Source organism: Lycium ferocissimum, chromosome 7, assembly GCF_029784015.1.
Source record: "Lycium ferocissimum isolate CSIRO_LF1 chromosome 7, AGI_CSIRO_Lferr_CH_V1, whole genome shotgun sequence".
NCBI lineage: Eukaryota > Viridiplantae > Streptophyta > Magnoliopsida > Solanales > Solanaceae > Lycium > Lycium ferocissimum.
In genome coordinates this window covers 16,053,893-16,067,423 of record NC_081348.1, presented here as the reverse complement: position 1 = coordinate 16,067,423, position 13,531 = coordinate 16,053,893, and the positions used below count along the sequence as shown (strand labels likewise).

General features: G+C 34.2%; 1 protein-coding gene across 2 annotated transcripts; it reads right to left on the bottom strand.

Moving 5' to 3' along the window:
• Positions 1 to 1,692: 1,692 nt before the first annotated feature.
• On the bottom strand, positions 1,693 to 9,638 carry LOC132063527 (aspartic proteinase 36-like). 2 transcript variants are annotated; one of them, XM_059456099.1, is made up of 12 exons: positions 9,256 to 9,638; positions 8,601 to 8,721; positions 7,104 to 7,531; positions 6,844 to 7,000; positions 5,778 to 5,860; positions 5,572 to 5,668; positions 5,356 to 5,428; positions 5,061 to 5,279; positions 3,461 to 3,585; positions 2,549 to 2,650; positions 2,373 to 2,470; positions 1,693 to 2,190 (listed from the first exon to the last, which is right to left on the bottom strand). In XM_059456099.1, exons 1-12 carry the CDS (start codon positions 9,453 to 9,455, stop codon positions 2,007 to 2,009), a joined length of 1,887 nt encoding a protein of 628 aa, XP_059312082.1. In that variant the 5' UTR covers positions 9,456 to 9,638; the 3' UTR covers positions 1,693 to 2,006. The 2 variants fall into 2 exon arrangements, with proteins under 2 accessions (XP_059312082.1, XP_059312083.1); XM_059456100.1 differs by having other exon boundaries at positions 8,601 to 8,681; positions 9,256 to 9,376.
• Positions 9,639 to 13,531: the final 3,893 nt, after the last annotated feature.

Here is a 13,531-nt window from a genome sequence, read left to right as displayed (position 1 = left end):
TTCGTCATCCTTAATCAGTAATTTGTCCATTTTTGCTTTATTTTCTTTCGATTGTACTTATACTTTAACCAAATATTTAATAATAATAAGTTTTCCAAGAAGAATATCATTTTGTGCCTTGGTTAAAATTGTCAAGATGGTTCTCCTTTTCAAATTCAACCTCCACCTAGTGGTTACTCTAAATAATATCTCAGCATAAGAATCTGAAGGCATTTAGACAATTAAATTGTACGAGATGTGACCTGCATATTAACTTTTTTAAAATATAAGTTACTTAAAATTTTAATGCAAACAGAAAAGTACAAAATTTTTAATGCAGACAGAAATTAGGAGGGAATGAGGGTAAAAAAGAAAAGGTCTTAGTCAATATATTTTTAATGGGTCGGGTCAAGTAGGTGGGTCAATAAAATGGTTAAAACGGGCACTTTTTTATTTCTTACTATTTTGGCTTTAAATAACAATCAACAAAATGCAATTAAAAAATCACTTAAATAGGTTGAGTGACTTTGTAGGTGAAACACCAATAGTTGAGTGATTTTTTTGTTAGAAAACAAAGTTGAGTGACTTTCTGAGTGAACTACCCATAGTTGAGTGACTTTCTAGTTAGAAAACAAAGTTGAGTGACTTTGCCATAGTTGAGTGACCATATGAGATATTATCTCTCCAAAATATTCAAAAAAGTTGACAAATTAGTTATTTTAATGTAGAAAATATCCCTTGAATCCTGTAAATCCCGTAAAAGCCAACATAATATGGTGTGTAATTTTTTCTTTTCTCCAAAGAAAGTAAAGACTTTGATTGGAGCTTTTGTAAATATTATTTTTCAAAAATGGTTCAGCCATATCTATTTTATTGTTTTCTCTTCCAACAAAGTAAAAGCTTAGCCCATCGCTTTTGCTTTACAATGAAACACTGGGAAAGAAGAGGATATATACAGTAAAAAGAATTTGTAGTTATTGATGGTGAACGATCTGAAATCATCGATGTATTGAGCCCCTTCGTCCATAACCTCTTAGGAGATCGAATAGGTAATGAATAGTTACATGTCGTCTTAGTGATTAAGAAGGAGCAAGTATAACATGGATAATATTGAGTACATAGGGAGATTACAATGACGATTATAACTTCTCTTCAATAGTTGAGGATCACGGCAGCATAGCTAAGCAAGTTCTCTCTAAGTGCAAACTAAGATGTAGACAATCGTCATCTTCCCTACAGATATTTATCAGATTCTTACAGTTGGACGGAATGTCTACTCAGACATCGAAAGACGTGATAGAAAACGAGAACTGAGATGCATGGATTACAACTCTCTATTACCCATACTAGTGTTATAATTGGATTTCAGGTTCTTTTCGAATCCTAGTAGAGTATAAAAAAGAAAGAAGGAAAAAAAGAAGCTCAATTCTTTCATTCTATCTACCTGAGTTCTCATAAACCGAGTTGCGATGTATTTAAGCTGGTGAAATAATACAGGTACCTGATGGAATAATTTATGTGTGCATAAACTGACATGAACAACACAATCACGCTGAACTAACTTCCCCACTACATAGAAGTGTAAACTAACCTTCCCGACCAGCTAACTCACCTAGCTTGTTCAAAGAGACAGAGATAGAGAGTGTCTAACAGCAATGGCAACCTAATTTCGTGTTATCTAAAACATTCACCTACGAAAGTGATACTGACATCTGTGACCGGTGTAATTCTTCACTTTGATTCAACTTGTTACAGAGGTTAAAAGATCAGGATGTATGTATAGCGTATATGTTATGGCTTCATCCAAAACGAGTAGCTTTGGCTCAGACCATGTACATGTGTTGAGAATTTACTAAATAAGTACAAATAATTTCGAACCCGCTACATCAAATGGGATGTGTAGAATTTCGAACTGAATCCCATAAAGTCCAAATCCTATATTTTCCTCTATTACTCTGTAGAAGATCAACAGTTTCACTTCAAAAATTTCCTTTTTACCATGAATCGTCCGAAGCAAATAATTCCTATCATTTTAGTGGCTGCAGTTCTTGCTCATGGGCAACAGTTTCAACACTTCCGACCGGTTCATAAGGAAGAGCCGATTCTTGCCTTCGCCTCCAAATTAACCATCCAACAGGAGCTGATAATCCAAGTATCAAAACAACTAAAAATGGTACCACTAGGACTAAGTAGTTTCGCGGCCAAAGCTTCCTAAAACATTAAAACCATGTCAAATTAAGGATGCAATATCATACTACTAGCACAGCATGCAAGGACGCTAAAGAGATGAAACTAAAGGAATGGTGAGCAAGAGAAAAAAGAGAATAAAGAACTGTAAGGGTGAAGACAAGCGGAGGAATTAGTGAAAGAAGCAGCAGCAATGGCTTGCATACTTTTTTGATGGAGGTTCAATGCGCCAGTCGAACAATTTATAACTTCCAAAGGAATCCTGTAGATGTGGGTGTTGTTCATCCAACCTGCTTATTATTTCCTGCATGCAGATATCATGAGTAAATTCACATTCTTCAACTCAAAGGATAGCAATAAATATCCTACAACACTAAGTCACCATTGCAGTGGCATTTGGCATAGAGTTGGTAGATCCTGCTGGAAAGACGGCCCATTTAGTGAGGGAATCATTTCCCTTCCTCGAAAAGTTCATTAAGCGAATCTGCAAAGCAAGTGACATCATCATGTGCAAGAAAGTTAACTCAACCTACTTGAAAGAATAGTCAGTACAATCCGGATAAAAGTGTTGAGTTGCCATAGGTTTAAGGATCATCATAAGAATAGTCAATCCTTGATGAATCTTCTAGCCGATGGTTACAGAGAACTCGTCTGGCTTCCCAATATTGCTTGAGGTTAAGGCATAGATAATTGCCATATCAAGACCAGTTGGATAACGTAAACAAAATCAGACATTCATATTTAAACTGTAATGCTATAAGATAAGGTAATCTTTCTGAAGCTCTAGTTTTGAAGTTTTTTCTGATCCAAGCTATACCATACTAATAAAAAGGTCTTCTTTTTATAGGTGAACATATGATAAGTTTAACTGCCTTTGCAGAACTAATAAAAAGGTCTTCTTAAAACTAACTTCACAAACCACAAGTTCTGCATAGCCATTTTTGTGCTAATGTTTTGTAGGTTGTCAAAACTTGCTACTTAGCACTCGACAGAACAGAGAATTTACCTATCCAAACCCTCCCCCACCCCACAAGCACAACAAACTTCAATCACAAGCTCTTACTTCTCAGTCTAATTTGGACTATGCTATAGCCAGGCATCCTAGACCCCCTTAGAAAGAATAAATCTCAGACATTCCCTTTATACCAAAATGTAGACATCCAAGACCCCCATTTCCTCAATGCTGTTTTGATGAAATAAATGTGTTACTTATCAAAGAGAAAATAGAGGCTCCGCGAAAATTATCACAATAAAATGAGGCTCCGCGAAAATTATCACAATAAAACCAAACTACCTGTGAAACATTAACATCCAACTCTTGGGCAATGAAATGGGCAAGTTCTGGAATGCGTGGCTTCAACTCTGAGGGGTTGACACTTAGTGACAAGTAAAATGTAATGAGCCCAATTTTAATCTCCCCTGCAATTTGAGATCAAAGATGAATTTGATAACAATCATAACTATTTGTAATGGAATTATCCAACTACAGCAGCTATCATATCTGCACCGGAACGTTGCTTAAGTTTGTGAAAATAGATGTAATCAAGAAGGAAAAAGTGACTAACACTTGCAAAACTAAATGAAATGTCGAAAACTTTTTCAGCAGATAAAGTCAAGTCAATTGAGATTATGCAAACATAGACGAGGTACATCAAATAGAAATAAAATGCAAAACATAGCTATGTTTTAACAATGAGAACAGGAAATTTTTATGCAAGAAATTCTTTTGAGATTGCCACTCCTTCCCTTAAGGAAGTTACCACAAAATTCTCATGCTTGTCATTGTTCAGAGTAATCATGTCACACAATTCACAAGAAATTTGACAATTAATTACTAGAACTTCATGGAGCCAATTTCAGACAGTGGGCATATGGCCAATTCATGTTCAATTGGTATCAGTTGTTGTAATTATTAGAAACGCCGTTTTCGTCCCTTGATTATAGCATATTTTTGTACTTTAGGTCCTTCAACTTTATACATTAAACCTTCAATTATCAAACTTTACAGATGTAGTCCAATAATAAGCAAAACTAGCTAACCCACGACATATTTGTATCTTGTCTTTTAAGAATAATACTGTTGTCCACTAAAATATCCCAAAAAGACGAACACACTGCTTTGGAAATTGGCACGCACCAATCACATGAGCTGTGAATTGACAGAACTGTTAAGGTTATCTAGCCCATTTGAGATCTGAGTAAATTTGCAAGCTCGACAAATTAAAACCCAAGGTCAAAATCGAAGAGTTGGGCAAAAAGTGGAAAAGGGATAAAAGGGGACCAAAGGTTTTCAGTAAGGCTTTCAGGATTCTTTGAAGTTGTTATTAGAAATTTCCAGTTTAATTAAATCAAGAATTCTGTGAAGTTGTTATTAGAAATTTCCAGTTTAATTAAGACTTTCTCCAACTTGAGAATGTTATGACACCAGAACAATTTTAAGCAGGCAATTTGCTCTTCTTAGGAAGTTTGGAATGCCAGGGAAACAAGATGATTTTACAACCTGGGTGGAAGGTCAAATGTCAACTTGGATGGGATTATAAAGACAGCAGCATTCCTGGACCTAAGGGAGAGACAGAATGTGGATTGTCGAAAAGTGATTTAATCAAAGGCAACACATCAAAATATCAGCATGATGCAAATCTAAACTGGATCCTCACTTTCATAAGAGAAACCATAAACCACAGTATCGTTCGAAAATTGAAAGGAAACAATTTTATTGATCTATTTATTTTATATTTTTGAAGACGAAAAATTGTATTAATCTATTAGAAAACAGATTCAGAACTTCCAAGTAGCATGCTAGAACAAAAGCAGTTCTAGGTATGACAGCACCCTAATGGGCAGAGTAACCTTCCAGTAGAAATACTATGTAGAGAGAAGCTGTCCGTTCATACCAGGTATATCGAACTCAGGAGGTCCACTAGGAGCTGGTGAAGGAGACATATGCACAGAGGAGTTTGGGTTATCCAAGCCTGAAAGCGGTGGTGGAGGTGGAGGTGGAGGTGGAGGAGATAAATTGAGTCTGTCCCATAACTCTGAACAATTAGTTTTCCAAAAACCAATTCTTTCATTTTCACGATCATAAGTTACAAGAGTGTTGCGAACAACGATTCCTGTTGCAATCAAAAACATGCATGTTTCAGCACGGAAGAGTTAGGAAGATGAACCTTGTCAAGTAGTGAGAAATACCTCCAAGAAGACTAGTTGGATTCTTTCCATTCGGGAAAATTCCTAGGCAATAAGCGCCACGTACTTTGAAGTGCTTTATAGCATACAAGTACAATGGAAAAGGGGTCAAATAATCAATACAAAATAGTAAAAAGAAAAAGAAGCCAGTACATCTGATGCCAAAATAGCGTCGAGCAAGATCGTTAGGAAAGTACAAAAGCAGAATAAGATGCGTACCTGGAACAAGTAATTTTCAGGAGAGAGAGTTAGTTTATTTCCATCGCTGAATACCATATCAACAGAAGGGAAGTTCTTTGAGAGTTGCGATATGTCACTGGAATATATAAGATATTAAATAATATGGGTTACACCAAAAATAGGAAGAAAACAAATTTAAACAAGAAAATCATAGACGTCAAAATAGTTTCCTCTTCTTATAATACCTTCCAGCACCTGAAAAGCAGATATCCTTAAAACTAGGATCGGGCCCTTTGATCTGTTTTAGAGAACGAAGCTCTTTCCGTATCTGAAAAGAAAAGTTGAAGAGGTTCATTCCAGCTAGGAAAAGTCTTAGTTGCATTTACGGATATTACCCACTAGTAGTAACAACAACAACAACATACCCAGTGAAATCTCACAAAGTGGGGTCTGGGAGGGTAGAGTGTACGCAGACCTTACCCCTACCTTGGGAGGTAGAGAGGCTGTTTCCGGCAGACCCTTGGCACAAGGACAAGCAGCATAAAAGACGTGACCTATTACCCACTAGTAACATACTCTATAAATCCACAACAAGTGAATCCACTTTTCCCTTCACTAAATATAACGCAGCTAAAGGAATGAAAGACTACATCAAAGATAAGAAGAAATTTGCAACGAACTCCGTATCATTGGAAGAAAATATAGTGTGATGTATTACCAAATTCAGAAATTTAATACAGGAAAATCAACTATAACAAGTGGTTACGTAATCTAAATTAAGTCATTTAATAGTAGAGTAACTGGCAGCAAAACAAGGATGGAGGCCATAATATATGGCCTCCTTTTATTGATAAAGTACATAGCCTCCATCTCATCACAGGAAAGAAGTTAGACGGTGGAGTTATAGGATCACGAGATACTTGGGTTCTTCCTTCATTCCTTTTCTTTCAAGAATATGAAGTAGTTACCAAAGTAATAGCTCACAAATTATTATTGACTCAGGGGTTTTAGTTCCAGTACCAGTCATGTACAGGAATCTACAACTATAGGTTGATCCGCGTGACATAAGAACATGATGGTTTGTTTCATCAATCAGTGGTATAAACAGAACTTTGAATAGCATAAAACTTAATAGATTGGTTTATATAATCAAAAACACATCATTCAAGTGAATAAATTTTCTAAATCTAATTTCTTAGGGACATTCTGCTCATCAATGGCGTGCTATTTGCCACTACTCATTTTCTCAGGCAGAATGAATTAAACAAATTGACAGAAACATTGGCGAATATGTAGATAACAATATCTTACAGCACTCTTGAAAGCAACAAATGCTGCTTCTGGCAGGTAAGCATAGGTGGTACCACTGTCAAGAATAGTCCCGTGTTTTCCACCAAAAACCCGCGGATTTATTTTCAGCGGCTTCCCAGCTACATGTATATCCTTCAGCTCAATATTGTAGTATGGGCTGTCATCCGAAACTAGAGTAAATGCGTAAGATTTATCGAGTGTATGTGTTAGGAAGAGACCTAACATTCCTATGTATTTAAACAATTATTTCCAATACATACCTGTGACCAATTTCTGATTTGGTAAAGACCATGTGAGCAGGGGGTTTTATTCCACCAAGAACCATTGCCCCGCCACCAAAATCCATTCCTCCATAGCACAAGGAGAAAGAATCACTGATTACATGTTTTTCAACAAGTTGATTGACTATACTGACATCACCTCGACCCAAGCCCATTATACCATCAGCACGTTGGCTGTAAAGATCACCAGTTTCCTCAAGTTCACATCCAAAAACAGCTCGTTGTGGTCCGAGCTCACTTAGATTTCCAAAAGATATGATGTCATCTCCAAGCAACCCGAAACTTCCACTCATCTCAGCGTACCGTCTCTCATAAATACATTGCTGCCTCTTATGGTCACAGGGACAAGCCTTATTACATTTCACAGATCGATAAGTGCTTGACATTTCCGGCTGAAACTTAGGATCCTAAGTAAGACAACATACATAGTACCACCGATCAAAAGAAATAAATCAAAACGCCATACGATTCTAAGTGCTATATTAAACATTTCTCACAAAAAGTAATAGGCTGTCTCAGAGTAAATTTAGTAGTCATAAAGTTACTTCAAGTGCTCATATTTGTTCTCCAACTAGGATCCTTTATCGTTAGAAGCCAACATGAGCAAGAAACATATTTAAAACATCATGAAATTATATAATGGAATTCTACAGCTCATCAACAAAGAGAAGCTGAAATTGAATATATTCTCTTATTTTTAATATGTAGAAATTGAATACATTCTCTCTTTTTTTAACATGTAGAAATTGATTAGATTTTTTTTTTTTTTTTTTTTTTTTAGGAAGGAAATTGGTTACATTTTTATCCTACTTGTTCTTGTTTACCTGTCCATGTCCTTTTTCCTTGTAATAAATGCATTTAGATTTTTTTCTTTTTTTTTTTGAAACTGAAATGCATTTAGATTTTAGAATGCCTTCCTCAAGAGAGGGCCATGGTATCCCAGCCCTAACAATATGGAGTCCTGAGGTGCCAATATACTGGCAGCAATCTTTGTTGGGGAAGCCACTAGGCAGGTACTATCCTAACTGGATATAATTTGAGAAGGGAAAACATCATGTTTAATTGCTGTTTATTTTGCTTGCAAAATACATCCTGAAGGGGCTAAATATCATTCTACTGTTGCATGTGAATGGACATCAAGTATATCTATTTCCTGTTCTTGCTGGAACATACCGGTTCTATCGGTTTGGAGAGCCAGGGGGAAGAGAACATGGAAACTGATATCCTAGACCTAATTAATGTACAAAGAGAGAAACTGCACATCCCTGGAATCAATTTCTCATTTCCTCACAAACATAACAGCATCTGCTTCTTTTTAACAGACGTTTATGAAATTAAAAATTATACATTAACATTTTCAAATTTCAATTTGCATATTGAGCTATCAAAACACATAACTGCAAATTAAGATAAATCTCTAACCTTTAACATTATCCAGGAAAAAAAAAAAGAAGAAGGATTGAGAGATGAGCCAACCTGATGGTTGCCGCACTTCTTACAAGAGGAGCACGGAACATAGGTAAGGGTACTCCCTGTATCAACAATTAGAGCAAACTTCTGTGGTGGTGTTCCAATCCAAATATGAGTTGTATAATATCTGCATCAAATGTTACTTGGAATCCATTCAACAAAACAAAAAAAACAAAAAAACTGCTACAGTAATAAAGAATTTAATTGTGTTCGGTGAAAAACATTTCCACCAAAGCTTGGGGAAAATGATTTCTTTCACTATCATTTTTTTTAATAGGTATCTTAACCTTTACTGTATATTACTTGCTTCATCCAACACAGACACTGTTATTCAACAATCTCACCAACACACTGTTAACCTACTCTAATTTTCATTGTGTGCTTAAAACAGGTTATTGTAGATTATATCCAACCAAATGATCCAAAAATTACTCCCTCCGTCCATTTTTACTTGTCGAGATGTCCAGTTTGGAAAACTAAAAGATAATTTAGCATTCCACACCTATTTTACCCTTATTATTAATTATTGGTTTGAAAACTTGAAGGAATCAATTGATTTTAACAATTCAGATGATTCAGTAGTAAAATTGCCATGATTCCTTAATGGGTGTGTCAAGTCAATGGAGTAGAAAAGAGAATTTAAACAAGTAATAATTGGAACCCGTTAAGGAGGAGATCGTCATGGAGAGACATGCGAGCGCTTTGACGGAGGTGTCGATGCCGTGAAGTGTGTTTAGGAGGGAAGAGCGGCAGCAGCATGCTTCTGTGAACGGAGCTGACATCGAAACTAGAAACGACGCCGTAAGGGATTAATACAGAGATAAACCATATGATCCCCACACTCAACTCTACCCATCCCATTTTGCTTCACGTCCAGTTATTACACGACTGCGTAAACACTACTACACCTACCAAAAACTGATGATATTGTTACCAAAAATATAGAGGGAATTAAGCTTAAGCAAAGGCGCGATCATGTGTGACGTTGACTTTACATCTTTTTTTTCTTCCTTCTTTGTCGTAATAATTAAGTCCAATTAATTGCTCCTAGTACTCTGCTTTCTGTTGGGGTATCATTTTCTTTATTGGCAAGAGCTGAAATATGAATTATAATTTTATATTTATATTATATATTATATTAAAAGCATGAACTTCAAAACTTAAAAGTTGAATCAAATAAATAACCTTTTTATTTATCTAAAATATTCTTTTCAATTAAAAAAATCAAATACACGCAACTTTTGAAGATAGCACTGCTTCGGATTGGTTTTGCCGAAGAGTTGCACCTTTTTGATCCCTAAAAGTTAAGAATTACATCAATATATAAATAAGACTAGAAATTCACACTATTTTATTACAATTTTTCCCCAAACAAGAACTAAAACTCAAAAAGTCATGTATCCCTTATAGGAACTACCGTAAGCATTCTTTTCATTTTGAATAATTCTTTGATATAATCTCTTCTGCTTTGTTCTACTTGGTAAAAATTATCGTTCTTACACTTCTCGGTTCTCCCTTTTACTTCTTTGAAATTGTTTTACACTCAATTACTGTTATTCTCTTGACACACAATAACATGAATGAAAATTTTTACACTGTTAATAGTTTCTTGACAATTTAATATGATATTTGGGGATGTCAATAGTTCGGTTAATTAGGTTATCTTAAAAATTTATCTTATATTAATTTTCCGGCTTGCTCTACTATGTATAAACAAAATATGAAGTTTTGTTCCAATAATTTCGCTTTTTCATCGATATAGGTAGATTTGGTTAATTTCGTTATTTTTCTACGTCACCTAATGCAATAAAAATGTTGGTAGAAATTAAGAATAAACCAATTGTGATATTGTTGTTAGCATTGACACTCAGCCCACATGACACAAGGCCCATTATATACACACTTGTATTTTTGTCTTTGTAAGGTAATATTTGCTATTTCTTGTTTAATTTCTGAGATACTCTCCAACATGTGGCATCTGTTTTTCATTTGGATGGAAAGACATAGCATCAAAGCAATATGAATTAAGAAGAAAACAACAATAACAACTGGTTTGACCTTCTTAACCCTTTTCTTTTATTTGTCAATTTTCCACTTTTTGTGATTTTGGTAAATCTTATTTCTAAATATTTATTCATAGATTTTTTTCCCGGACGATCTCATACTGTAAATTGTGCGTTTGTGTGTGTATTATAATTAGGAATAACACATGTTTGAAAGTTAAAAGTGTAATTCAGTCACTAAAACGCAATTGACATGAACAGTCATATGTAGACATCATAGAGATTTCAAATAGTGATCAAATGATATAAGTATAATATTTCAAAGAATCGTAAGCCTTATATATACACTTTAAAGTAATTATATCATTTTGAGATCAGAAAAAATTAAATGTGAGATTTTTATTTAGTTATTATTGTAGCTTTCATTCCAGGTTGAAGATATAAATATGATGTAACTGAAATATATGGGAAATATTTCCGTCTTAGAAGAATTCAAGTTAATATACGCATGTTACCTTGTGGTTACACATTAATTTATTAATTTATGCTCTTAAACTCTTACTGCATGCATAATATCATATAATGAATTTTATACGTTAATACATATATAGAATGTGGGGGTCAACTATATTTTCTACAAATTAAATTATTTAGAACCCTAAAGATTTGTGTTAAAATAGGAGTACTTATTAAACTTATTGGGGTCGTTTGGTGTGAAGGATAAGCAAAAATAGTTTCGGGATAAAATTTTAATGCTCTCTTATCCCATGTTTGGTTGAAATAAAAATCCGGAATAACTAATCCCGGGATTAGTTATCCCGGGATTGTAGCCTTATTTTATCCCACCTTGAGGGTGGAATAACTAATCCCGGGATTAGTTATCCCGGAATAAGTTGTTTCCCAACCAAACAAAATAGAGTGTTATGTGTCGACATGTCGCATACGGGAGCCAAAGAACAACTGGATAGACAAAACATATTGAAAAAAATTACTCTTTGTAGAATATTTATTGTTTAGTATAACTACATAGGCATAGATCATTATTTTAACATGAAATGTTTGGGTTTCTTAACTTAGCAATATCTGCAGGATAAATAATATCAAAAGGTCACTAAACTATGAGGAATTATGTAGAAAGTCATTCATTCAACTTTTGTATAGATCAATAAAATCACTCAACTTAGGGTTTTTTCTTTTATAAAATCACTCAATCAAGTTTGTCATAAAAAAATATGACATGACAAAATAAATTAATCGTTTATGCCATGTAGACATGACTCCACAAATAAAACAAAATTAAAAAAGACTCATCTCTCATGCCCGATCCACCACCCACAAATCAAAATCATAATTTCTTTTGCTCTTCAAAATAATTTATTTTCGTGCCATTGGAAGAAATTGCAGCCACCTTTATTCTACGATAGAAAAACAAAACTTTTCATAAAACTTGCAAATCATTCCTAACATACAATTACAGATGCGACCCAAATTATCTGCTTGTGTCAAATAATTCTTGGATAAATATCCATGTTTTCATATTTCAATTTGTTCAAATAACATATTCCACTGTCCTTCGTGCTACTCAATTGAATGTTGTTCCAGCAGGGGAGCAAAAGGTGGCTTCAAACAAATAACGTTTTGTTATTCTGTAGTAAAGCAAAGGTGGCTGCAATTTCATTCAATAACATGACGATAAATTATCGACAAAAGCAAAAGAAATCATGATTATGAGTTGTGGGTGGGTGGGTCGGATATAAGATATGAGTCTTTTTAAATTTTGTTTTACTTGTGGGGTTCAGGTCTACATGGCATAAAAACTTAATTCATTTTGTCATGTCATATTTTCTTTATGACAAACTTGGCTGAGTGATTTATAAGAAAAAAGTTCTAAGTTAGGTGATTTTATTGATATAAAACAAAATTGAATGACTTTACTATATAATTCTTCATAATTGAGTGACCTTTTGAAATATTTACTCATATCTGCCTTTGAATTTCAACCTTTTATAATCATCATAATGATTACATCCTATAACTCATATTGTAATCACTATGCCTCAGACATAAGCAAAAGGTCCTTCTTAAGGTAGCAAAGTTAACAACTTGACAACTCACATAGTTATAAACAATATAACTTAACAGAATAGTAACGATTTATCAATTACCAGTACTACGAGCACTAGCATAAAATGAGAGAACGACTTTTAGACAGCAACATGCATGGTTGTAGACTCGGAGTGTTGAGAGTCTCAAACATAATTTGGGTCATCTTTTCGCGGTTAGCGGTTAAGAGGTGCTTCAGTTAGAAGAATTGCGTGCTCCACAGGTTGAAATAGGTAGCTTTTATTCCGCGATGGAGTTACTATTTGCCTTAAGTTAATGTTCTGTTTGCAAAGTTTAGTGTTAGTTTGAAACAAAATTTCAGAAAAATTCAGTGTTTGTTTGAAACAAACCATTTAGAAATTGTTTTATTTCCTAACATATCTAATATTACTTTCAACGTAAATTTATTTTGTGTTATTCTAACGTGTTAATTGGGATTACTAGGTCACACAATCGATAATACCTAAGACTTTTACTAATTATCATTATTTCAATATACTAACTAAAATAAAAATTGTACCTATGTTATATTTTTAAAAGTATTGTCTATTCAAACAAGAACATTAATCAGAATCGAGAGTACATAATCTATGTATTATTACAATTATACCTTTTTTTTTTAAATTTGTCCACCTAATCATCTCACATTTTATTCAAATGACAACAATTAGCAAAAAATGTGTACCGATTCATGACTAGCGAGGCTTACACGACCTATAAAGTTGTTGTTAATGATTTTCTTTGAGCTTAATTGCACCAAAGGGAATGATCTTATTGTTTGCTTAGGAAACTGTAAAATTTTTAATTGTAAATTGACTTTGATATTATTTT